Consider the following 25,936-nt stretch of genomic DNA (forward strand, 5'->3'; position numbering starts at 1 on the left):
AAACTGCGTGATGGGAGCCACACGGTTTATGAAATACCACGCGTTTCTGCCCCAAACGCATGTGTATACATTTGTAATGCAGGAACCCACATACTTTCTCTAACCATTTTTTTTAAATAAACACATATTTTACCATGTAATACCTGAAACCATTTGCATGTAATAACCCAGAATTAAACAAAGAGGCAGATATATTGTAAAGTACGCGCATACTCTGCTTCTGGAAAGAATTCCTTGCATGCATACTTGCAATCACCAGTTCACCAATACTTCCACCAGGTCATGGAGACCTTCAACAGTTTACCTAGATCCACCAGCACTTCACCTTGAACCCCTACCAGTTCACCCAAAATCTGTAGACAAAAAACAAATCCAATTTCAACTGCATGAGTCACTTAGCAGGTGTAAAAGTATTTGGCCAAGTTCAGTAATGTGTGTGAGTATACCACTTCCAAAAGTGTAACTTGCATGTGTACTTCTGAACGCTGACCATGAACGGCCCTAGACCACCCCTATAGTTCTCTGTTCACGTGTCATACTACAAGCTCGCCCATACTTTCGAGGTTTATAAAATAGCATATACTACATGCATGTGCATGCTACTTATTTGCATGTATACTATTTTTGCACATGCAAGACCCACATAATTCTTTGCAAATTCCCTCCTTAAGAGGTAATTTTACATGCGTAAACAGACTTTTGAAAATTGCTACTTTTACGCGCTTTAACTCCTTTGAAAATCCATTTCATAGTGTGTAGCTTCAGTGCAAAAGATTAACTTTGGGTTTATTCATGACTCATAGTAATGCAAGGTAATCACTTTATCCAGCTCTTAAACTTCATTCAATAGTAATGGCATTGAGTAACTTGAGGATCCAAAACAAAAAAAAATTAAAACTAAGATAAAATTATATTGCTGGAGCATCACTAAATCCTGTTCAATATTGACACAAAATGAGAAAAAGTAGTCAAGAAGTAGGGGAAACAGTGAGAAGACCTCATTCAAAGCCTAGCTTACTATTTGTGACATGCTTTATTTCTTTATGCTTTCTCTCAAGTATCTCATCTGTTCTTACCAATTTGAACCTACTCACAAATATCCAAACCATCACATCACTACACAAAAACACAGAAACTGATGGCAAATAATGACAGTCATTTAGTTTGCCAATTTTTTCCTTTCAATTATAATGGCATAAACCCGTCTTGATCTCTTAACTTTACAGGATACTGGGCTTGATGGACCCTTGGTCTGACCCAGTATCTTATAACTAAGAATTCCCTATGTTACGATGCTGGCATGAGCAATCTCTCACCTCTTTTGCTGCCAGCATTCCAACGCTGTTCCTCGTGGCCCAGAAGCTGCTGACACCTCCTCCGCCATCGCTGCCGTTCCACAGTGGGCCGCTGCTCACTGTTGCTGTCGCGGCCTGGAACTGCCGCTTCCGCGCCCTCCCTTGCGGCCAGGGAGCCGCCGACATCCTCATCCATCCCGCAGGCAGGAGGCCACAGACGCCTTCCTCTTCACGGTCTGGAGGCCGCCGCCCATCCCGCCGCTTTCCTGAAGTCTGGGCGCCGCCTCCTTCGTCTCTTCGTGGCCCAGAGGCCGCCACCGAAGCCTTCCTCTTCAGCGGCCTGGAGGCCACCCCGAAGCTCTTCTCCATGTGGCCAGGAGGCCGCCATCATCCCCATCCTTTTCCGCGGCCTGAAGGCTGCTCCGGAGCTCCTCTTCATGTGGCCTGGAAGCCGCCATCATCTTCAGTCTTATTTCTTCACGGCAGGAGCCACCTCCGATGCCTCAGGCCTGTTTCAGTTCCTCTTCACAGCATGGCTGCTGTCTGAGGTCCTGCCTTCTTCCTTAGGTGCGGGGCTGCGCCTCTCCATAGAATTTAAAGGGCCAGTCCTCCTCGCTCCTCCTTGTGATGTTCTTGTTCTTGAAAACCTGCCCACTTGACCCTTACATGCACTACCACATATCACCCCCCTCACAACCACCCCCTCCTTTTCCCCCCCTATTCCCACCAGAACTAATCGTAATCGTAACCAATTCAAACTGTATATATTGTATATAGGTTAGATGCTACAAATTATACTCCCATTCATTTGTATTCATATGTTACAATGTTTTTTACTTCAATAGTTTAATCAATTGTTATCTTGTTAAATGTAAAATAGGGCAGATCTCGCCCTATTCAACCTGTTACCTGGAAACCGATGTGATATCTCGATCGAATGTCGGTATACAAAAGAAATAAATAAATAAATAAATAAATGTCATCGAGGCGTTTCCTCTTCAGCCCTACAAAAGGGCTCAGCCTTCAGTCAGTCTTCACAAGAAGTTGGTCATGGAGTCGGACTTCTCCTGGATCTTCAGTTCCAGCTCTTCATTCCAGGAGTCCTCCATGATCCTTCTTCACTTCTTCAAGGCACTCTGTTCTTCGTTGGTCCTCTGTCTTCATCCATGCTTACTGACCCTCCGTCGTCGTCTTCATTCCATGTTCTGGTCTCTCATCAGAACCCGTCCTCTTGTCTTCAGATGTCCCGATGTCACCGTGTCTCCAGATGTCTTCCCGTCTTCAGATGTCCTGATATCTCCATGTCTCTGTGTCTTCATGTCCAGACGTCTCCCTATCTCCGGATATCCTGTCATCCCCTTGTCTTCAGATGTCCTCGTCTGTCTTTGTCCATCATTTTCCAGTCATCCCTGTGGTCCACCTCTCTAGAAGTCCCCTGATGTCCAGATGCTATAGATTTACCGATGTCCCGAGATACCGGTGTCCATTCATATCCAATGTCCTACATTCCAACCCCGATGTTCCAAGTCTCGCTTCTGATGTCCTTTGTCAGGTTCCGATCCTGAAGTTCCGTTAGTCCTCAAGCTCCAGGTTCAGTTTGCTCTCCCCGGTCCTCGTCTTCAGCTGACCTTTCCTGGGAGTAAATCCAAATCTATCTGGTGTCCATTTCCTGGTGGCTGGAGCCCTCTTCCGGCAGGATCAAGCACTGCCCGGATTCCTCAGTTCCTGAGCCTGTCTTTGAGTATCCTGAGTCCTTACCCTCGCCTGAGTCTTCCCAAGTTCCAAGTTCTCATCGGAGTATCTGAATCCTCGCCTGACTCTCTAGAATCCACCTCTGATCTTCAATCTACGTCTGAGTGTCTTACATCTGAGTTTCAATCCACCTCATTTCTTCATCTTGTCTGAGTTCCAAGCTACCTTTGTCCTTGTTTCATTTGAGTTCCAAGTTCCGAGTTCCCTCATGTCCTCGTCTAGTCAAAGTTCCAAGTTTCCTCATGTCCTTGTCTCGTCTGAACTTCCAAGTACAAAGCATCTTCATCACGTCTAAGCTTCCAAGTACCAAGTGTCCTCGTCTCCTCTGAATCTCCAAGTGTCCTCATCTTGTCTGAGTCCCAAGCTTCACATGTCTTTGACTCATCTGAGCCTCCGAGCTTCCTCGTCTTGTTCAAGTCTTCAGGCTAGTCCAAGGCCGAGGTCCCGTCTTGTTCCAAGTTCCAGTACCATCGCCCGTCCTCGACCTCTGTCCTTCCTGCCACATCTGCCGCTACCCAGTGGCAGGTCCAAAAGGGCTATCGAGTGGCTGGAGGGCTACCCCAGAGACCAGCATTGCGTTGCTGGGTTTCTACCAGGGCGTGCAGGTTCAGCAGAAGTTAGGGTGGTGGTCAGCCTGCTCCTACCATGCTTGGACACGTCTTGCCTGCCGCAGCGCTTCCACGGAGCTTCTCTCTGCAGTCACGTCGTGGTCCAAGGGCACACATCTCCCCGGAATCGGAAGGGCTCCCTAGTGCTCCCGCCCACAGATTCCAACAGATTGCGAAGGCCATGTGTCCGGTGAGCGTGTTCCAGTGTTGGGTCCACGCTTTGTTCCAGAGTTCCTGATTCAAGTACTTTTTCTGAACTTTTCGTGTCCTGAAATGTATGTATCCTTTGTCCTGCTGGAGGTGCCAGCTTTCTAGGAAAATGTTTTTTAACCAGCTGCAGGAGGCACTAGCATCTGTTTTTCATCAGAAAATTTTCTCAAGAATTTTTTTTTATTACAGTTCTCCTGAAAAGATTTTTTGTGCTCTGGTTACTAGATTGTTTGTTTCCAGTTTCCTGGACATTCAATATCTTACTACTAACCAAAATATTTTCCCCCTCTCATTCCTCTTGTTTGCTTTTTTTTTCTCAGTTGTCTGGATTCCACGACCTGCAAGAGGTGCCTGCGTCCAGACCTTCTCCAAGTCCAGTCCATCTGGATCTCATGACCTACAGGAAGTTCCTGCATTTGGATCTCTAAAGCTAGTCCAGTCCTGGAACCTCTCTTGACCTGCAAGAGGTGCCTGCTACCGTTCCAGGAACCATCTTCATTCTTCCCACTGTGATGTTGGCTCTATTTTCTGGGTTCCAAACAACCTGCAGGAAGCGCCTGCACCCAGGTTTCCACATCCAGTGCCACTTCCGACTTCATCGTCAAGTATTATCAAGCTTCTGGGAGTATATCATCAATCCAAGTGTACTCCACAGCAACTCCAGGTATTTGGGTTCATACAACCTGCAGGAGGTGCTTGCACCTTAAACCTGGCTTCATCTCGGCATTTCCAACTCAGTTATTGCTTGCCTTGTTCCGGCTCCTGCCTGGGACCATCTTCAGCCAAGACCTGGTTGTTGCTAGTGCAAGTAGTGATTCCAGCCCTGAATTCCACTCCATGTCTTCTGAGACGTCATCTAGCTATCCTACCTGTACTGTGACTTCACATGGTGAGTCACTTTATAATCTACAGCTGCGCTCTACATCTTGCTGTGCATAGAGAACTTTGACTTTACCATCATTCCGAGTTCCTAAGATGTCTTGTTGATCTTTCATCTTGGCGAGTTGTCCTACATCCTGCCCTTGCCATCAATAGTCCTCAATGTCCATCATCAATGTTCCGAGCTGCCAAGCTAAGGATGGCAGTTATCACTCTCCATCCAATTTGGTGAACCTGTTTAGCCTCAGTTTATCCACTTGGAAGGACCTTGTCTTCCTTGAAGGCCACCAGCGAGATTCTACTTTGCTGTCCTTGAGTTCCTGAGAGCTCTTACAATCGTTTTCTCCAGAGTTTTTTCACCCCTTGTACTGCTGGGAACTATCTCCGTTCTATCATCCCCGAGATACCTCTGGATGGCTCTATAAGGCAATTAAAAGTAATCACCATCTTCACTGTGTCTTCCATCAATGAGTAGCCTCTATCAGGAAGTATGCCTTGGTTATATTTTTAACAATCCATCTCCATGGAGGAGTGCTCTTGATTACCTACCAGAACCCTTTGCTATCCTTGAGCCTTGTCCCCAGAGCCTAACTACTATTTCAAACAGTTCATCTGATTCTAATCTGAGAAACCCTCTTCCTTGCTGTCATCTGGGAGATCCCTTATAACTAATCAACACCTCGAATAAAGTATCACCGTGACATTGTTTGATTACCAAGTCCCTCCTGACAGCAGCTTTACCACCATTGGAAATCTATGTGAAAATACAGACTCTTCAGACAGATAATCTTGACCAAGTTAAAGGGACTTCTCTTACCATCTAGCCTTGCCAATGCCTGGAATCAATAACCTTGAAGTTCCTTCCGCTTGTTTATCTCTGTCACATGCAATCTAGCTTCGAAAGGAATATCCATGCCTCTACGATCATTTCTCCATTCTTGACAATATTCTTGGGATTCCCAGTTCCACTGGGCATTTCTAGTATCCATGCCTACCCAAGGGCATGTGGGAACTTGCAAGTTTGTTTATCCATTCTCCAGTGGTATCACTTTCACATTCAAAACTCCAGTTTGATGTTAGATTGGTTTTCATCACTGATACCATCAAAGAATGATGTGTGTGTGCTCTCTACTTCCATCCTGATCAACTAGGAACCAAGTACCAAACTATGCCCCAAGGTGTGACCTCTCATCTGTGCTTCTTGTTCAACTCGGACTCCCTGTTTTTAAATTTCTCCACCCTGAACTGACAGAATCTGAGATGCAGCCTTGCTGTCCAGCTATTCCCTTATCCTGCTAGATCTGCACCTTCAGTATCTGTCTATGTCTTCTTGAATCCTGACCTTCCATGTCTTCTAGCCTTGAATTCTTCGTGGTCCAAGGGCACACATCTCCCCAGAATCGGGAGTGCTCCCTAGCGCACCCTCCCACAGAGTCCAACACCCTAATCTTGTCTCATATTTTATTAGATTCTAGTGTTGTTTTTGCCTTCACTATCTCCATCATATCTACTATCCTATCTGTAAAGAAAATCTTCCTTAGATCTCTCCTAGTACTATTATTATTATTACTTCTAGAATTTATCATTTCTAAAGTGCTACCAGATATATACAGCACTGACTAAATATATGTAAGAGACAGTCACAGCTCCCATGGCAAACAAGTCTATGGGAAGTGTATTTATTGTATAGACATGATTAGGATTTAAAAGCAACTTCAAAAAGGAGAGTTTTTAAACTGGATTTAAATACAACCAGAGAGAGAGCATGATGCACCAACTCAGGAATTCTTTCCCAGGCATACGACACAGCAAGGTGGAAAGCACAGAATCAGGAACTGGTGATGGAAAAAGGCACAGATAAGAGCAACTTGCCCAATACACAGAATTCACCTGGAAGAGTGCAGGGGGTGAGAGGAGAAGATAGGTAATGAGGAGCTGCAGAGTGAATACATTTGTAGGTTAGGAAAAGAAGCTTGAATTCTATGCAGAAGCAGACAAGGAGTTAATGTAGTGACTTGAGAAGAGGGGTTACGTGGTCATAGCAACCCTGAAGGAAGTTAAGTTGTGCAGCTTAACTTTGAATAGATTGCAGTGGAGAAAGATGGTTCAGTAGAAGGCTGGCAAAGAGCAAGTTACAGGATGTAAAAAGAGACTGGATGAGAATTATAGTAGCATACTCGAAAAGAAGGGATGGATTTTAGCAACATTATAAAGGAAGAAATGGCATGCTGTGTGTGTGTGTTAATTAAGTGGTCTTTCTGCCCTTGGGTGTTTTGGGAGTAGTTTAGGTGGAGTTCTGGAGGAATTTTTTGACTGTTGAAGTGGTACTAGTGGGTTTGGAATATTTTGGCAATTTTGGTTGCAGGTTGGTGCTCTTTTCTTTGCTTTTCTCCTGTGTGTTTCCCCATGATGAGTACAGAGGCATAAATAAGCAGAGGAGGAGGAGGAGGAGATACCCTCCTGAAAGAGTTTACAGGTCCAATTCGGGGGCATCTGAGTAACTGTTCTTCTGATACTCCTGAGATTACCCCCTACATTTCAGCAATCCTGCCCTGCCTAGAGCCAGTTACTCGTATACTGGTCATTGCTGCACTCCGGCACTGCCACTTACAGCAGAGCTACTCAAGGCCTGAGATATTGATGACATGATGTGCTTTCTGGGTTTTACTCTCTGTTTTAGCCTAGTTTCACTTTGCCCTTCCCACCTTTCTGCCTTATCCAGTTTTTCCAGTCAAAGAACAAAATCCTTCTGTTCTGCCACATCCTACCAGGCACCAAAGAAGTTTCTTGTAGGTGAAAAGGGCAAGCTGTCATTGTTAGTGCTATTTGGTTACCGCTTTCACAATACCTTTAATGGTTAACTTCCTGGGCCAGGGATAGGCACCTCCAGTCCTCGAGTGCCACAAGCTGATCAGGTTTTCAGAATAGACACCATGAATCTGCATGAGATGCATTTGCCTGCAATGGAAGCAGTGCATGCAAATGTATTTTGTGAATATTCAGTGTGGATATCTTGATAACCCAACTGGCTTGCAGCATTTGAGGACCAGAGTTGACAATCCCTGCCATAGGCTAAGGGAGCAGAAACATGAGCTGGGAATGGAGCTCGGAGGATCTGCATATCTCTGCAGATATATATAGTAGCTAATTTCTGTCCTGTAGTGTCTCAGTTTTATAAAGCACCCCGGCTAAAATGTAGTCTCCAATTCAAGAACATTATCAGGCCAATGAATTACTGTGCGCTAACCCCCCATGCAAAACAGGGATTAGTGCGTCCAAAACATGCATCCAATCAAGCGCGTAGGTAATAGCCTCATCAACATGAATTTATATGTGATGAGTGCTATTACCTATTTCTCCAATGCAAAAAAAAACAAAAACCCAAATATGCGCCCGATGTGCACATTTTAACCCACCAAAATTAACACCTGCCTGGAGCAGGCGTTAATTCTTGAGGAGCCCAGAAAATTACAGAAAATACTGCTTTTCTGCTCCTTTTTTCGGTTCCACTGACTTAATATTGTTGCGGAAAAAAAAAAAAAAAGTGTGCCAGCGGTCAGGTTAGGAAAAGGGAGGCTCAATTAATAAGCGGCCATTTTCCTAACCGGCTGACAGCCACCTCTCCTGGGCACCTGCTGCCCAGGAGGCGCTAGGGGCGCACAATTTTCCCTAGCGCCTCCTTTTTACCGCGGCACCCAGGAGAGGTGGATAGGTGTGCGTTAAGGGAGCGGGCACGCAATCACGAGCACCCGTTTAATGCGCACCGGTATTGCATCGGCCTGCAAGTGCAAAAAAAGGAGCATTTTAGGAAAGGAGTGCAATGTTTCTCTTATACTTCAAAAACACGACCGCCTGGATTTTGTAAAGTAATGAAGCTCTGGACATGAAAAGAAGAAAACAGAAAGTAGCTTTTGGCTTCTGATCTTTCTCTGGAAATTTCAGTTCTCAGCATCTTCTTGTTCTTCTGGTTGGAATGTATTTTAACGGCTTTAAGAGAGAGCCCTCAGTCTATTAAGTATTTTTCTATAAATAACAAAAAGTTATATTTACTAGGTAGATTAGATAGATCTCAATTAAAAGACATTATTCTTCACAGTTCTGTAGGACATCCTTCTCCAAAATGATATACAATTTAGTAATAAAGGCTATGGACATTAGGAACAACTTGGATTGGAATTCAGCCATTACACCAGCATTGCCGACACTTGCCATAGAGCCCTGGATACCAACAGAACTGCCCCAAAGTTAATAGCTCATCCCTAGGTCATAAAACTTCAAAATCATAACAGTTTTTAATCTGTGGTATTTTCCACACTGGAGATAACCTACGTGACTCAAATTTCACATGCATAATAAAATATATAACAAGGATCTACCTAAATGTATTTAAATTATGAATGAACATATCGTTTCCTAACAGTGGAACAAGGGTTGTTCATTCATAACTCATGAGATACAAACATATGCACATCTTCTAAAGCAAAGCATTCTAAATATCTTTCCTATGTCCACAGAAAACTTTCATTCTATCATACTATTCCTTGTGTTGGGCAATAGATGAGTGTCAAGGATCTATTCAGCAATTTGTTAAGAAGATGATCTATAGTCCTGCACTAACTCATCTATATAGAATAAAAGTCCTTATATAAAGTAGATTAACTTCTACTAAAAAAATGTTAATTGTTCAGTATAAACTTGGGAATCAGCTCTCACAGACATCAACTCACTACTCTCAGACAACTTCCTGGCTCTTAACACCACTAAAACAGAACTCTTATCACCCCACAGCTCCTCCTCCCACTCCACAACACCACTCTCACTATCCCCCACTGCCTCCTCCTCTCAGTACGTCCGCAGCCTCGGCGTATACATTCACAACCACCTCAATCTAAAAAAGTTCATCTCCTCCATCCTCAAAGATGGCTTTTTCAAACTTCACACACTGAAAAGACTTAAACCCCTTTTACACCCCCACGACTTTCGCACCGTACTACAAGCCACGATCCTGTCCAAGCTTGACTACTGTAACACCATCCTATTAGGCCTCCCAAAGAACTCAATACAACCCCTGCAGATGTTGCAAAATGCCACCGCCCGCATACTCACAAATGCTCACCGTCACGATCACATCACGCCAGTTCTCAAACTCCTTCACTGACTTCCAATCTCCTCCAGGATAATATACAAATCCATACACAATCAAAATATGCAATGGTTCTCAGAACAATTCAGATTCTGCAATCCTAACAGACCTACCGGAACGATGCATCAGGCCAAATTACCTACTCCTTCTAAACTATCTAAACTTGTCTCAACCAGAGAACGCTCAATCACAATTGCTGGTCCAGCCCTAAGGAACAAAATGCCCCCAAGTCTCCGCCAGGAATTGTGCCCCAGAAAATTCAAGCAGAACCTCAAACCTGGCTCTTCAAACAGGCATTCTCTTGACCGCCTTCTTAATTCTGCCCCTTATCCATCACCCGCAGACACTTCCCCTCAAAAAAAAAAAAATTCTTTAATATTCGCTCTTAACCTTCCTCAAAGTTTTTCCCCCTTACTCAACTTCTTTAGCTGTTCTCTCCATCTTCCTTCACCCCTCCTATCCCGGGCAAAGCATCTTTCATTTTAAAACATTGCATTTAAAGAATTGTTCTGTATTCAAGCTCATATTATAACCATTGTCTAGTTATTAGAATTAATATGTAGTTCCAGGTTCTCCTTGTATTTAGTTGTTAAGCATTATACCATTTGCCATGTTCACATGTTCCTTGTAAAGCTCTTTGCTGCGTTATGTTCTATTGTAAACCGAGGTGATGTTCTAAAACGTGCTCCGGTATATAAAAACTCTTAAATAAATAAATATGCATAGAGCTATGCAGTGTAGAAATGTGTTACCATGCACTGACACTAGGGGGTGCCATTTCAGCACAGTTCAGCAACACTGGCAGAAGAAATGTCATGTCCCTACTACCAGTGAAGACAGAAGACCCTTCGAGGTTCCAGAGGATTGGGGGTTCCTAGGAGGCCAGAATCTTCTTGGCGAGTGGAGTAGGGGATCCACTAGAAAATCTTTACACTGGGGAACAGGTGTTGAATTTGACTTCAGAGCTGGTAAGGGAAGGAGGGGCAATGCTAGTGCTGGGTGGGGCTTAACTTGGAGATCAGGGTTCTGAGGTTGGGGGAGAAGAGGATTGATTCTGGCTAAATTACTAATAGGAAAATTTTCAGCTATAACCTAGTCAGATAGATTGTGGTTGAAGTGTTCCTAAATTTAGCCAGATAAAATCTTACCACTTAAATTGGGTGCTCAGTTGCTCAGTAGTTTCTGAGAATTGTCTCATAGGATGTTAATTGCACTTTTAGTGTGCCCTGTAAAAAAAACGTTTTGCATGGACGTTTACATGACTCAGTCCCTGTTCATGGTTAAAGATCAATTTTATTTTGTTGAAGAACAGGAGTTTAAAGATCTACTAGATAAATAGATATAAAAATACTCACCTCCACCAGTACCTCTACAATTTCCATTATTAGAATCCATAGGGAAATCCGTCATTGCATCTTAAAACATATATAGAAATGTTAATATTGACGATTAGATTGTAATGCATATGCTGTGAATAATACTGTTTTGTTATACGTTTATCAGAAACCAATTCTTAAAAATAGAAAATAAGAGAATGTAACCCCCCAAAAAATAACTTCATGATGTTACTTCTGAGATTTGTACTAACAAGTCCTTTTGTTAATGTTTTAATGCATTATAGCTATTATAAAATTTAGAATAAAAATAGGAAATAAATACAACTTGTATTTTTAGAATGTGATGATTTGAGGTTTTGCTGCTAATTAGAATGGGAAAATGTCCAGACTGCACAGATATGTAAACAAGCATGGTCAAGAACTAGTCATGATGGAGGCTACTATGGGTCCATTTATTTTCACGAACATTTACATAATCAAAGAGAATTTGTGTATCTTTATTGAATGAAATAAAGGGGAACATTGATTTGCTTAACAATCACATGTGTCTGGATCCTAAAATCTAATAGATTGGCAACTGGATCATCCTAGCAGCCCTTGCCAGATTTCTAAAATTCAGTGAAGAATGTTGCACCCCTTTAGGGCTATGTATTCAACAGGGAATTCTGGTGTGCAGTATTGGAAATTTTGCAAACAATTGTGTCTAGCCTTGCAAATGAGCAGGGAGGAAAAATCACATGCAAAATTTCAGAACAAAAAAGTTTGCAAAAAAGATAACTACAGCTCATTTACAGTTATCATTCTGTGAAAATTGGCCTGAAAATAAATTTTTGCACAAAGATTGGCGCTATGAACAAAGTTAATAAGCTGCTTTGCATGATGTTCCATCACAGCAGCTCATTAACTATGAATTTTAATAAAACTTTGCAAATAGTGACATATGCAGGAAATGCTCTAAAAGACAAAACAATGCATGTGATCACAAATAGTGCATGCTGTTTCTGAATTTTGCCCACAAAACCGCCATTTGCAGAGTTTTCCGTGCTTTAGTACATCACCTTCCTTGTGACAGCATCTCCAAGAAGAGAATCTAAAATATGCTCAGGATGATGTTGCTTTCCTTTATAAGAAAGTGAAACAGACAGACTAATTATTATAAATCATTGATAGGACTCGCAATGTGCAGTGCCATGCAGGAGGTCCCTGGTTTGATCCCCAAGTTAGGTGTTCCTCAGTTGCACCTGGGGGATCGGCAGGGGCTTGGGATGCTGGCGGATAGGGAGGGACTCATGACCATCATTAAGGGTGGCACCTAATGGCCAGAGGTAGAGCCCATGATATTGGGCACCGACTACCAGCCTCAGGACCATTGCTTCCATGACAAGTCTAGGAACAGTGAGAGGGAGAGTCAATTGAAATAGGGGAAAAATCCCCAGGGAACTGTGAATGTAGGCCCATGACACCAAACTGAGCTGGATATCTGAGTCAAAAAAAAATAAGCATCCACAATTTTCAATGTTTACTATTTGTTATTTTCACATCAACCATGTTAGATTGAACTAACCAGATCTTATCTTTTAGGATCTGAACTTATGAAACTGTTGTAAGGGTAACACTATAACCTGGCAGGAATTTGGAAAAATAGGTATACATTTATTATGTTGAAAGATTACAAATTACTCTAAATTTAATGTAATTCTTTTCCACATGTAAATGCAATGGAAAATCTCAAAATCATATTTATGTAACATTGAAACCATTGAGATCTTTTTCAGTTCCAGGTTTTATGGATGTTTTATGATCAGTAAACAAATATACAGAGCTGCCCAAAGCCTTTTCTGCGGTATAAACTGGCTCCCTTAAGTATCTCAAAATGACCAACCTTTTGGAGCATTTAGCATCCATTGAATGAACAGATCTTATTTTCTGCTGCATCTGTAAATCTAAGCTCATCAAGAAGCATTGAGAAGTCCTTGAAAAGAATATTAACAGTAAAGGACTTTGGAAGCTTCTGCTCCACAAATTATTTTTTTTGGTCCTTTTTAAGAAAAATATTAGCCAGGAACTATGTGGTGCATTATTAAACTCTCAGTCTATTAACAGAGCACTTCAAGCATGACCCTAAGTGTTATTTTTCTAAACTAACTTCAAAGAAAAGCAACAAAAGATTTTTTTTTTTTTTTGTGGAAGGGAGGGAAGGTTGGAATGAAAGGGGACAACTGAGAAGGGGAGGACGCTATCTCCTTGAAGTCTTTTGAATAAATGTCTCATTCATGGGTGAACATAAGTGTAATATGATCCCAATTGTCTTTACAATTAAAAAGACATTACCCAGAACCTCTGAATTAGCTTGTAATACACTGCTGGAAACAGCAAAACCACACAGAGGTCTAGGCGTTTTGAGTACCTGGGAAAAGATTTTTTTTAACTTTATGTACAGTTAATCTTGTGGTCCAAAACAATTAGCAAATAGCTTAGACATCATTATGGGCAATCGAAGTTTATAATTAACTTTTTTTTTTTGTTTAAACTGTAAAATCACCTTGATTATAAGCCAACAAAGTAAAATACAACTCTCCAATTATTCCATTCATAGTGAATAAAGAGCTTCTGGAAGTCAGTGATAAAGAAAACCACAATTCAAAAAGCTAAAATATGAGGAAGGTGAATAGAGGAAGCTGTACTGGATTTAAATGCTTGGAGGCCCATTTTAAGAGGGCAAAATAATGAGAACTATTTTCTTCTCAATAACACTTGTTTTGCACAGTAATTTCGAAATGCTGGGTGGGGTTCCCCCATTGATAAATAATATTTCAAATTAAAACTGGTTAAGCATTAACAGCAGGGTTCTTTTTTTTTTTTTTTTACATATTGTAAACAGTTTGAAATATGGTGCAGAAGAGGATATGCCTACAATTTCAGACATGAAATACCTAGAATTAATAAGAACTCTCTAGATTTCGAGACAACATTTGAAGCAACTCATCATTTCTTCTGCTTAATCTGAAGGAAATTTCTAATGGTGCACTTACATTTTGTATGATTTTAGTCATTTTAACCGAATAGCAGAACAAAAAAAAAAAAAAACCCAATTGTGGAAATTGCCATGACATTTCTGCTAACTTCCACAGCTTTGTGTATATATTAAAGTATTGCTACAAATTAATCTCGAAAGTGCAACAGGCTCAACAACTCAAAATAAGTCTTTCTCCCCCAAAAAAAACCCCGACAGAAAAGAACGCCTTAAAGCACTTTTTCACTGTCCATTAGTTGCAGTCTATTTTATTCAGGTAGTCTAATGGACTGCAAAAAGCACTTTTCGTTTTACCCGACTATGCATCTTTCAGCTGCAGATCAGAATTTATAGGCAGAGTTACAGTACAATGCTCTTATCATTTTGCCCTCCCCTTCCTTATCTGCCCAGTGAATAATATTCCCGGGACAGGTTGGGAATATTGCGAGTTATTCAACATCGGAGGTACCGCACTGAAATCTGAAGGTTTCAGTTTCCCAATGAAGACGCTGCAGCCCTTAGCAATAAATGACAGCGAATCTGCAAGACAGCAGCAGCAGGGATTGCGCTTTTTCTTTAGGGAGGGTCCTGCCCAGTGTCCGTACAGACTGGCCTAGCGGCAGCCACATCGATAGCCCTTTTCAGGCAATAGCGCCGGGTTACTCACCAGCGCCCTCTGCCGTGACGATGGCCTCGGGGGAGATGCAGACGCCTTGGTCATAGACGGGCAGCTCCTCGCACGCCAGGCTCTCGGGCCACACGTGCCGGTACTTGATGAGGACGGGCTCGCAGCCGGCCCGGGCTCTCTCGCACACCGATTTGCAGGGCTTGATGGGCTCGTGCTGGAAGTCGATGGTGCAGATCGGCGCGTACATGGCACAGAGGAAGAAGAGCAGGTCCGGGCTGCATTCGGTGCCCAGCAGCCCTTCGAACTGCTCGATGGCCAGGATGGCGTTGGCCTGGGTGCTGTGGTGCAGGTGGTTGGGCATCTTGGTCATGTTCCAGGGCATGGTTTTGCACATGGGGATCCGCACGGGCTCGCAGGCTGCCCCCCGGGCACCGGGCGCCGGGCTAAGTAAGATGCCAGCCAGGATCAGCAGGGAAAACTGTTCGGAAGAGACCATCCTGCGGTAAGGCTTGGCTGCCTCCAAACCGATGCAAAGAAAAAAGGAGTCCATGCAGCAAAAACAGAACTACTTTTTTTGCTGTCCCTACACTGACACAAGTGACCGATATCCTTTAAAAGTCCTAATGTAATTTCCTTGTCCGTCTGATCAGATGAAAACCACTTTAGGTTCAGGTTGTCTAAAAGTCTAGTTCCCTCCCTAATCCGTGATGATAAACTTCCTTGCCGGCTACTTTCAGATAGCTGGCGGGCGCCGCTGAGATTGTGGAAGTGCCCGAGGAATGTTTTGCTCTACCTTCTTCCCCACCCCTCCTCCAGAGAAGATGATAAAAAGAAACCGAGTTCCCCGGATTCTCGAGTTTTGCACCTCTCCTCGGGACTCTGAAAAGTCCTCCTGAGTTCCGTCCCTCTCGCAGATGCTGCTCCTGCAGCCGGGAGGAGGAGGTGAGGGCTTTGAACTGAGCTCCGCGTCCGAGCGCCTGCTCCTTTTCACTTTCCCACCGCCCGGCCAGAGGGGGAGCCCCTCCTCTCGGCTCTCCCCTGGAGCTGTGATGCGATTGGGGGCCTCCACCGCTGCTATTCCAGCCACTGGGCGGCTGCAAAGGCAGCCCCGGGTTTTCTCTGCAGGAATTCTTGGAAAAAGCAGTCCCAAGTGATATAACAAGGAGCTCTCGGAAAAGCAGAGCTCCCGAATACTCCGATATCGTTTTATTTAGATCCGATATAAAGAGGCGAAAATCTGGGGTGAGCCAGGAGAAAAATAAGGGAACAAAACGTGTGCCCACAAAGAGTAAATTCTTGCGCGGCTAGAAATCATTTTGAAAATTCTGGTGCTTTCGTTTCTTTTTTTAAAGTAATTATAGTTTTGCAATGCCATTTTTATTTCTCAAGCTTCATTGGAGGATGTAGAAAATATTGGCTTTTCCTTCTGCTAATGGTAAATTAAATAAAGGAACTCCTGTGGCTGTCAATCCCACTGTACAAACAAATGATTCTAGTACTTTTATTTATTTTATTTAACAGCTTTTAATATACCGGTGTTCGTGCAAGCACATCACGCCGGTTTACTTACTGTGTAACAAGTCTTCGCTTTTCTAAGAAGCGAATTCATTAGGAGGCTCCCCTCCCCCAAATCTCCGTGAAAACCAGACAGGCTAAAAAGGAGAGGAGTCCTTTTTTTCTCCCTCACACCCAACAGACAAGCTTTCTTAATAAGTTACGAGCACCAACGTGTTTCCTCCGTCTGCCTGAGAATCTTGGTGCAGAACATGCCTGCACCTTTTCTTTGCAAAGTAATATTAAGCCAGAAGTTTTAGTCACCACATGAAAATATGGCATTTAAGGAGAGGAAACAAAAATCAAGAACTGAAACAGGAAACCCCTTCTTCCATGTCCTGCTACACCAATCTAGTCCAAATAGTCAGGTTATGTCCCTCTATCAGCAGCTGAAGGCAGAGTGCACCGATTTCGCCATTGACATCATTGCTGCTACACATAGCTGGTACAGCACAGTGAGGACCCAGTATACTCTGCCTCCAGTGGACTGTAGGACTCACTGGTGGTGCAGCAGGATTTTGAAGGTCAGGCCGCTTGGTGCATCAGTAGAGTGAACCCAATAAAAGGGGCTCCCAATCCCAGAGCGGACTTGGTCGAGCCCAGTGGAGGGGGGAGCAGCTCTTCCAAACAAAAAAAAATAAAATTTGAGAGGTGTTGCTGTAGTTTTGTCTGTGGGCAGTTCAGAGATTCCTCCTGCTTCTCTTCTCCCCCTCTCCCCACTGCCTCAGCCTTTTTGGCTGTGCTGCAGGATCCTTCAGTCAGCAGAGCCAGGTGAGAGGTACCTTCATAAATGGAGTTGGGGTAAGTGTCTACTCCAGGGGAGGGGGTGGGGGTTGGTCTCAGGCTTATTCACACTGGGTCAGAGAAAATTTGACTGTGATAGAGAAGTCAGATCATTCATGACTGTCGTGCAGGTGGTCAGCTGGAGAAAGTTCCCAAAAATTGTTCTTTGGCCTCCACGAGGGGGGGGGGGGGGGCTGGCCTCTGTTGCTCTCCTCCTGCCAAAACTGTGGCACTGGAATCCAATACCACAGTTTTGGCAGGAGCGGCAGCCTTCTTGAGCCATGCCCCTGTGGGTGTTTCTCTCAGCAGCAACAGCGAATATCTGAAATGGAGGGTGAGGTCCCCTCCAGTGCTTGTGCCTGCTCGGGAACCATGTTTTCCTGGACTTTTGGGTCAGATGGGTTCCGGGTCAGAATTCTTTAAACAGTTTTTTAGGTTTTTGCATCAAGCCTTCTGAGTCATTCAGAAGCCTGATGGGGGAGAGATTTTTCAGAAGGAGCTGCCAAGGTCCTTGTTGGGGCTCCGGCCCCATACAAGCGTTCCGGGGGGGGGGGGGGTTCAGTGAGGTTCTCCATCCTGGACCTGGGGAGGTTTAGGAGGATTCTGAGGATCTGCTAGTCTCCACAATCAGTTTTTTTTTTGGAGGAAGAAGAGATTTCTTCTGACAGGAGAGATGATATGTTTTTCTGTCCTTTTCAGAAGCAACAGATTTCAGCCCTGATTGATCAGGAAGTCTCTTACCTTAGAAGAGCAGATCCAACAGTGGAGGAGGTTCCGGTATAGGACCCTCTTATTAAGGGGGTCAATAATTCTATTAAGGCCTTTCCCCTACATTCAGAAGTTGAAGAGATGGTTTTAGCGACGTGAGAGCCTCTGGTCTTAAGGGAGTGAAAAATCTTCTTAGATTGTTCCCAGTTCCTTCTGAAGTGGTCCAGCATTTGTTTCAAAGTGCCGCAAGTGGATGCACTGGTCATGGCATTCCTGTGGAATTTAGCACTTCTTTAAAGGACCCTGAAGATAGAAAGACAGATTCCCTTAAAAGCATTTGTTTTCTTCTGCAACTCTGGCAATTCAAATTTCTATTTGTGGTGGTTTTGAGGTTTGAGCGCACTTGCGCTAAATACAACAATTTACAGAAAGTAATGAGGAGCCTAGAATAGAGTCCGGGCTGCCTTGATGCCTTGTATGATCTTATCTGCTCTTCTTTTTGATCTGTAGCTTCAAGCCATGGCTACTGGGAGACTTCTTTGGATTCGTAATTGGTCTGGGCAAGCTTCCCTTTAAGGGGTATTTGTTGTTTGGAGAGGATTTGGAGCTGTTAATCAACAATGTGAGAGATCCAAAGCCTCAGAGGCACCCGGAACTTAACCTCGCTCTTTCTATTGCTGTGCTAGGGGTCAAGCCCAGTTTTGTGAACCTCAGTAGTATAGGCTGGGTAAGCAGTCGCTTTATTCCTTCCAGGGTTCTCAGGACTCGAGAAGCAGTGGTCATTCCTTTTGGGTTTCTGAAAATCCAAATCTGATTCAGCCTTTATCACAGGAAATGGTAAAGCTTCTCCATGAGGTTTAACAGGTCCACTCATTGCTCCTCCCTGTGAGCAATCACTTACAGCTTTTTTTTTTTTTTTTTTTAATACCAAGAATAGACCTGAATAACCTTGGATCAGTGGGTATTGGGGTTCAAACTCTGAATCCCAACATTTTTATAGTTTCCCCCAGTTCGTCGGCCATCATGCAACCGTTGTTACTCCATCGAGTTTGTGATCCCAAAGGAGGACAGATCTTACTATTCCATCCTAGACTTCGAAGGGGTAAATTTCAGGATTCCTTGAGTCTGTGTGGAGACTCTTTGTTCAGTACTCATGGCGGTTTGGCAGGACAAGTATCTGTCTTCCCTGGATCTTTCAGGAGCCTATTTTCATATTCCCATCTAAAAATTGGATTTGAAGTTCTCTGTTTTTATGTCCTCCAGGAATATTTTCAGTTCAGGGCGCTTCCCTTTGGATTAGCATTGGCTCCACAGGTCTTTACCAAGGTCATGGTGGTTGTAGAGGGTTTTCTGTGAAGAGAAGGGGTCAGGATTCATCCCTGCCTAGACGATTGGTTGATTAGGGCCAGTTTGTATAAAGAATGTATTCAAACCGTTAAAAGAATGGTCCAAATTTAGAAAGCTTGGGCATGGTAGTCAATTCTGTAAAGAGAAATCTGGTATCTTCTCAGTTGTTGGAATACCTGGGAGCCTGATTTGACACAAAAATGGCAATCGACAAGTTGTTGCCTCAGACTCTCTTGTTTCTTCCTTTTTGGCTCCAAGAGTTTGGGATTACCTTCAGCTGTGCGGAACCATGGCGGCTGCTCTGGACTTGACTCCCTGAGCCAGGGCTCATATGAGACTCCTTCAGAGTTTTCTTATCTATCAGTGGTGTCTTTGATCTCAGAGTTACAAGGTGCATCTTCCGTTATCAGTTACAGTAAAACAGGGTCTTGTCTGCTGGCTAGTATCTCAGAACCTTTTGCCGGGGCTCAGTCTGGAGACTCCATCCTGGTTTCGGGTCACAACAGATGTGAGCCTGTCCAGATGGGAGAAGCAATGTCTGGACCAGGTGACACAGGGATTCTGGTTCCTGGAGAAAGTAGCTTGCTCTATCAACTGGTTGGAAAACAGTGCAATATGATTGGCTCTGCTTCATTTTCTTCCCTTGATATGAGGGAAGGCAGTCCAGGTGCTGCCCAACAATGCTACAGAAGTGTCATATGTGAACAAGGAAGATGGCACCAGAAGGAAGGGAGTATCAGAAGAGAAAAATCTTTTTGCCTGGGTGGAATAAAATCTGCCGCTTCCACTGGTGCTGGAGAGGAAAATGTGCAAGTGGATTTTCTAAGCAGGATTCCCCTTGATCCCAGCAAATGAGAACTCAGAAAGGACGCTTTTCATCGTATTGTTCTCAGGTGGGGCATACCTCACATGAATTTGATGGCAACTCGCAAGAATGCTAAGATTCCTCTGTTTTTCAGTCTCTGCAGAGAGTCGGGATTCCAAGGCTTAGACGCTTTAGTGCAGCCCTGGTTGGAAGTGGACCTTCTCTATGTGTTCCCTCCTTGGCTTCTGATCGGAAAAGTTCTCCGATGAATAGAGCTGGGGGACAGTTGGGTGATTTTAATAACTCCAGATTGGCCTTGTAGATCATGGTATGTGGATCTGATGAGACTTCAGATAGACTGCCCCCTATGCCTACTGGATTCAGAGCCCAATCATTATAGACGATCCTTCTCAAATTTATCTTATGGCTTGGCTCTTGAAAGGATGCATTTGAAAAAGAGGGGCTACTCTGCTGTGGATATTTCTATGCTTTTATAAGCCATAAGTCTTCATTGTCCTTAGCCTACATTTGGGCTTGATGTGTCTGAGTTGTTTTGCAAAGATTTCTCATGTCTCCTTGGCATTCTAACATTCCATACATTTTAGAGTTTTTGCAGAATGGCTTGGAGAATGGTCTATATTTATATTCCCTGAAAGTTCAGGTTGCTGCTATTTCATGTTGTGGGGGGAAGATTTGCATGGTCTCGACGGCTGCTCATATAGATGTTTCCCATTTTCTGCGGGGCATGAAGAAACTGTGGCCTCCATTTCATCTTTTTGGCCCTCAGTGGGATCTCAAACTTGTCCTTAAAGTGTTGGTTCATCCTCCTTTTGAACCTCTGTTGCAGATTTCCTTAAAAGATCTTACCTTGAAAGCAGTTTTTATTATGCCTATTTGCGCAGCACGACAAATTTCTGATATCCAAGCATTCTCTTGCAGGGATACTTTTTCTCATTATAGGGACCAATTCTGTGTCTTTTCATCCTGTGCCCTCTTTTCTGCCTAAAGTCATGTTGTCTTTTCACTTGAATCAATCAATTATTCATTTGGCCTTTCCTAAAGCTGACTGTTGTGGAAACAACAGTTCTTTGAAGTATCTCGATGTTCGTTCAGTGCTCATCAATTATCTGGAGATGTCTAATTCCTTATGTAGAATGGACAGATTGTTCTGACTGGCGGACCGTGCTCAGAAGAGATGACCTCTAGGGGCACTACTGTTCGGTAAGTTAAGGACACTCACTTTAATGTATTTGGCTCAAGGGTTGAAAAGCTTTTGAGATTATTTGAGCACATTCTATAAGAGCAAAATCCTCTTCTTGGGCAGAGGCAATATGTGTTGCTCCAGAGGTTATCTATTGGGTAGCCCCATGGTCACCCTTACATTCTTTTGCATCGCATTACCATCTAGACATTGCAGCTAAGGAGGATGCAGCTTATAGAGCTGGGGTTCTAAGGGCAGCCCTTATTTTCTCCCTCTCTGTTTAGAGGAAACTTGGGTACTTTCCAATTGTTTGGACTGGACTGGTATAGCAGGATGACATGGAAGGAGACATTTTTATCTGTTAAGTTTCTTTCCATAAGTCCTGCTACACCAATCCAGGACCTTCCCAGGAAGTAGGGCCTTTTAACATGGTATACGTGATTCAGAGCTCTGTCTTTTTCATATTTGCAGATATCATTATTCATTCATATGGTTTTCTTCTGTTTCTTCCTATCCTGCTCCCTTCATTTCTATTACTCCGGAGTAGGAAGATGGAACTACAGTGACTTCTCATGGTTCATTATAAAGTTCTTGATTATTCTTATATAGGGCTCCTGTTAGTGAGTTGCAGCTCCCCTATGTAGTAGCTAGCAATGGAACTGTCCTCAGTGTTTTCTAGAGAGATCACCATTTTACCCTCATGGAACCTTTTTACTTTCAAGGAGGCAGCATGTCTTAAGCTGTGCTCTCATTTTTCCAACTCTTAACTTTAAGCTCCATGAAGACTTTTGTTTTGGATAAGAGTTTCTTTCCAACCGTTCACGCCACCTTTAACTTATTTGAGTTTGGAGTGCTAAATCCTTTTGAACTCAATTAAGCTATTTTGAGTTTTCTCTTCTAATCAATGGAAGAAGTTCCTTTCTTGCAAGTGGAACCTGAGGTCACCAGAATCCAAGGAAATGTTGACTTCCAACATCCTGTGGGAAGAAGAAGGAGAACATAGAGAAAGGAGAACATAGAGAAAGAGAAATGAAGGAGAGGAGATGGACCACATCCATGGCCCACGAATATCTATTGAAGACTGGGAGAAAGAGGAGTAAGAGGTATCACCCTTGAAACTACAGGAGGAGGTAGGAGATAAAAGACTAACACTTTAAAATGCTAGGGATGTGCAATCATTGTGGACAAATTAGGCAATTTCAACAAAATTGCCAAATTCGTCCTGGTTCGGGGACCCCGAAAACCGAAGGAATTTTTCCCGAAATTTTGGGAAAATTCATTTTTTGGGTTAGTGCGCACTAATGTTAAAATATTAGTGCGCACTAACGGGAGTTAGCATGCAAATATAAACAATTTGTTTATGCATCAGACAACAAGTCAGCTGGATCCTCAGTGCTATAATAATAATTATTAACTATTATAATTATAAACTATTATTATAAACTACCCAACTTAAACTAACACTAAATACAAAAAAAACAGAAATCATATGGCTAAACCGAAACCCCCCAAAAATGCTATCACCCGCTATAGACCTAGGAAATTGGCAAATTAATCCATCGGCGCAAGTGAGAGACCTAGGAGTACAACTCGATGAAAACAAATCATTGAAAGGGCATAACAATAAATTGATAAAATCCGGCTATAGCAAGTGGCAGATATTAAGCCACCTGAATCCTTTACTAACTACTACAGACTTCAGAACTGTTCTACAAACACTAATATTTTCAAACCTTGACTATTGCAACTCTCTGCTCCTTGGTCTTCCTGCTTGTCACATAAAACCACCTCAGCTTCTGCAAAATGCAGCCGCAAGACTGTTATCTGGAGCCAGGAAATATGATCACATTACTCCAACATTGAAAGCACAACACTGGTCACCAGTTCAATCTAGAATTCAATATAAAACATTAATGATCATATTCAATATCATTAACCTAAATAATATTGATCTGCTTGGAATACCACTTATACAACATAAACCCCAATGAACAACACTGAGATCACAAAATAAACATCTCCTCTTGATCCCTACATTACAAACCTCCTACCTGTTGCAAACAAGAGACAGGGTAATATCTTTTGCAGGTCCTGAACTTTGGAACACCATGCCGGAAGGACTAAGAACCATGACTGACAAGAAGAAATTCAAACAAGGCCTGAAAACATCGCTGTTCCAAAAAGAATACAACTCAATACAAACTGATTGAATGATTACTTTCTCACCCTCTCTTCCCAGTTTCACCGCTATACCCCCCTTCTCTCCCCCTAATATTCTCCCAAGCTACCACCGGGTTGCTTGTTATTGCCTGGTAACTAATAATGGTGTATGTGATTGATGTACTCAGTGTTCTCTAATACTTATGAATGTTAATGTCATGAACCATGGAGAACTAGTGATTTTCACTTGGAACGATGGTATATAAGACCTCTAAATAAATAAATAAAACAATTAAGAAAGAGTCTGTTCTACTCTGCCAATTTTGTGTCCCGAAAATATTTTGCCTCATCAAAACCAAAAAGGATGAAAAGTCCCATTACTCAGTTTTACTCTGCATTTAATAAGGCATAAAACTGAGTTCTGATTAAAATTCAGCTGATTAAAATCTTCTTTAAGCAAGGCAAATCTCTTTCTGTGAAGTTATGTTTTTTCATGTGTGACGACATTACCAAATTTTTGCATGATTCAGAAAGAAATATAACATAAGAACATAAGAAAATGCCATACTGGGTCAGACCAAGGGTCCATCAAGCCCAGCATCCTGTTTCCAACAGTGGCCAATCCAGGCCATAAGAACCTGGCAAGTACCCAAAAACTAAGTCTATTCCATGTAACCATTACTAATGGCAGTGGCTATTCTCTAACAATACAATATTCTCTAACAATACAACTAGATCTGATTTTCGACAATGTTGGGGGGAAGCCAGCTGTCATGGTACATGTGGGTATCATTGACATAGGAAGGTGTGGGAGGGGGGTTCTGGAAGCCAGATTTAAGTTTTAGAAAGCTGAAATGCAGAAGCTCCAGGATTGCATTCTCAGAAATGTTCCCTGTTCTACGTGCAGCAGCCTAGACGTAGGCAGAACTCCAGACTCCCAATGCATGGAGCCTGGAAGAGGGCTTTAGATTTGTTATGAATTGGGCAATATTTTGGGGAAGAGGGCGCTTATTCCAAAAGTATATTTGAAGCAGGAAGCCTGTGATCAAGGGGCAAAAGTTTATGCCAGAAAAATTATTTGAGGGAGTTAATACAGGAACTGAATCAAATCACAGTGAACAGGGAAAATGTAAATCAAGTTTACTTACCTATAAATAAGGTTCTTCATAAACTGCAGGATAATTTAGCTATAACGCAAGGGTGATATCTTCTGATGGCGCAGACACAGACCAAGCCCTCAGAGTTTAGAAAAGACTTTACTGAGCATGTATCAAACACATTGACTCTCACCCTGACCGCCTCCCTACTCCCCCTCCCCCCCGTACCTGCCCTGTCACTTCCCCCCCTGCTTACCTCTCCATGTTTCCCTCGTCCACAAGATTTATGAATAATTGTGAATAATTGCCTAAGATTAACCCACAGCCGAGCTTAATCTAGCTGATTATGTATCGCTGTCTTTTGTTTTTTCATTGTTTTCAATGACTATTACACAACTCTTCAGTTGTTATCGTTTAAAATATCTTCCCTGTCCTACAGCTCCCATGTTTTTCGCTCCCTGTTTGATGTAACTTTTTACCTTCTATATAGTTAATTGGTTTCCCCTGTTCTATTGTAAACCGGTACGATAAGACCGCGTCTTGAGTATCGGTATAGTAAAAGAATTTAAATAAATAAATAAATAAATGTACAAATGCTTCCTTGTGAGCCCCTCAGTCTTTTCCATAGTTTAAGCTATAGTAAGATAGTCAACACTCCAGTGAAGTGGATATGTATATTAAGTATGCTTTCTCCATTGACAAGTAGGCATCACACATGGATAACACATGGAGGGTCCCAAGCTGAGAATTGCAGAGCAAAGCAACTACTGAAACAAGCACCCTGGACTCCACCAGTGGAGTGTGGATTATTGTGTGAACAGGTTGCGCAAACCTGCTTGTCCAAAGTTACTGTCCCTTCAAGACATGTAGAGACAGTAGTGGAAAATGAAGCCGTGAACTGATGATCAAATAGAAATTTTGCAAATCTCTTCAATGGACGTGGCCCTTAGATGAACTAATGAAGTCACCATGGCTCTCACTTCATGACCCTTGATAAGAGTCTATCTTCAATTCAGCCAGTGCATAACAGCGCGCGATACAGTCCGCAAGCCAATTAGAGTTTTTTGGCAATTGCCTATCCTAATATATTGGAATCAAAGGATTCAAACAGTCAGTAAGCTGGAGATGAGGTTGAGTCCTTCTCATGTAATATGTAAGGGCTTTCCTGCAGTCTAAGGAATGAAGAGCTCTTTCTGCTCTGTTTGCAAGGGCCATAGCAGGACGTTTGCTCTTCAGCACTGAGGTTCTCCACCCCAACAAGGACAGGGCCTTAGCGCACCACATCATGGAAGATCTCCATGCTGAAGAGACGGAGGTTGCTCTGGACTGCACCAAGTTCAGATAGAAGAGGTGGTTCGGTGCCTTGGGGATCTTCCACATCATGAAAGAGGATGGCATCTGTGTAGGTCCTGCCCC

At 43.0% G+C, this 25,936-nt stretch overlaps 1 protein-coding gene across 2 annotated transcripts in view; it reads right to left on the minus strand.

The window, feature by feature from the left end:
* The window catches only part of FRZB (frizzled related protein), a 53,142-nt gene extending 37,183 nt beyond the window's left edge, over positions 1-15,959 (minus strand). The window contains exons 1-2 of one of the 2 annotated variants that reach the window (XM_029605937.1): positions 14,905-15,954; positions 11,243-11,302 (exon numbers count right to left, since the gene is read on the minus strand). In XM_029605937.1, the coding sequence (XP_029461797.1) occupies positions 11,243-11,302; positions 14,905-15,415 (571 nt within the window). In that variant the 5' untranslated portion in view covers positions 15,416-15,954. Of the gene's footprint in view, positions 1-11,242; positions 11,303-14,904 lie in introns of both variants that reach the window. The other variant, XM_029605938.1, reaches the window with a different exon arrangement.
* Positions 15,960-25,936: the final 9,977 nt, after the last annotated feature.

This window comes from Rhinatrema bivittatum, chromosome 6 (assembly GCF_901001135.1).
Source record: "Rhinatrema bivittatum chromosome 6, aRhiBiv1.1, whole genome shotgun sequence".
NCBI lineage: Eukaryota > Metazoa > Chordata > Amphibia > Gymnophiona > Rhinatrematidae > Rhinatrema > Rhinatrema bivittatum.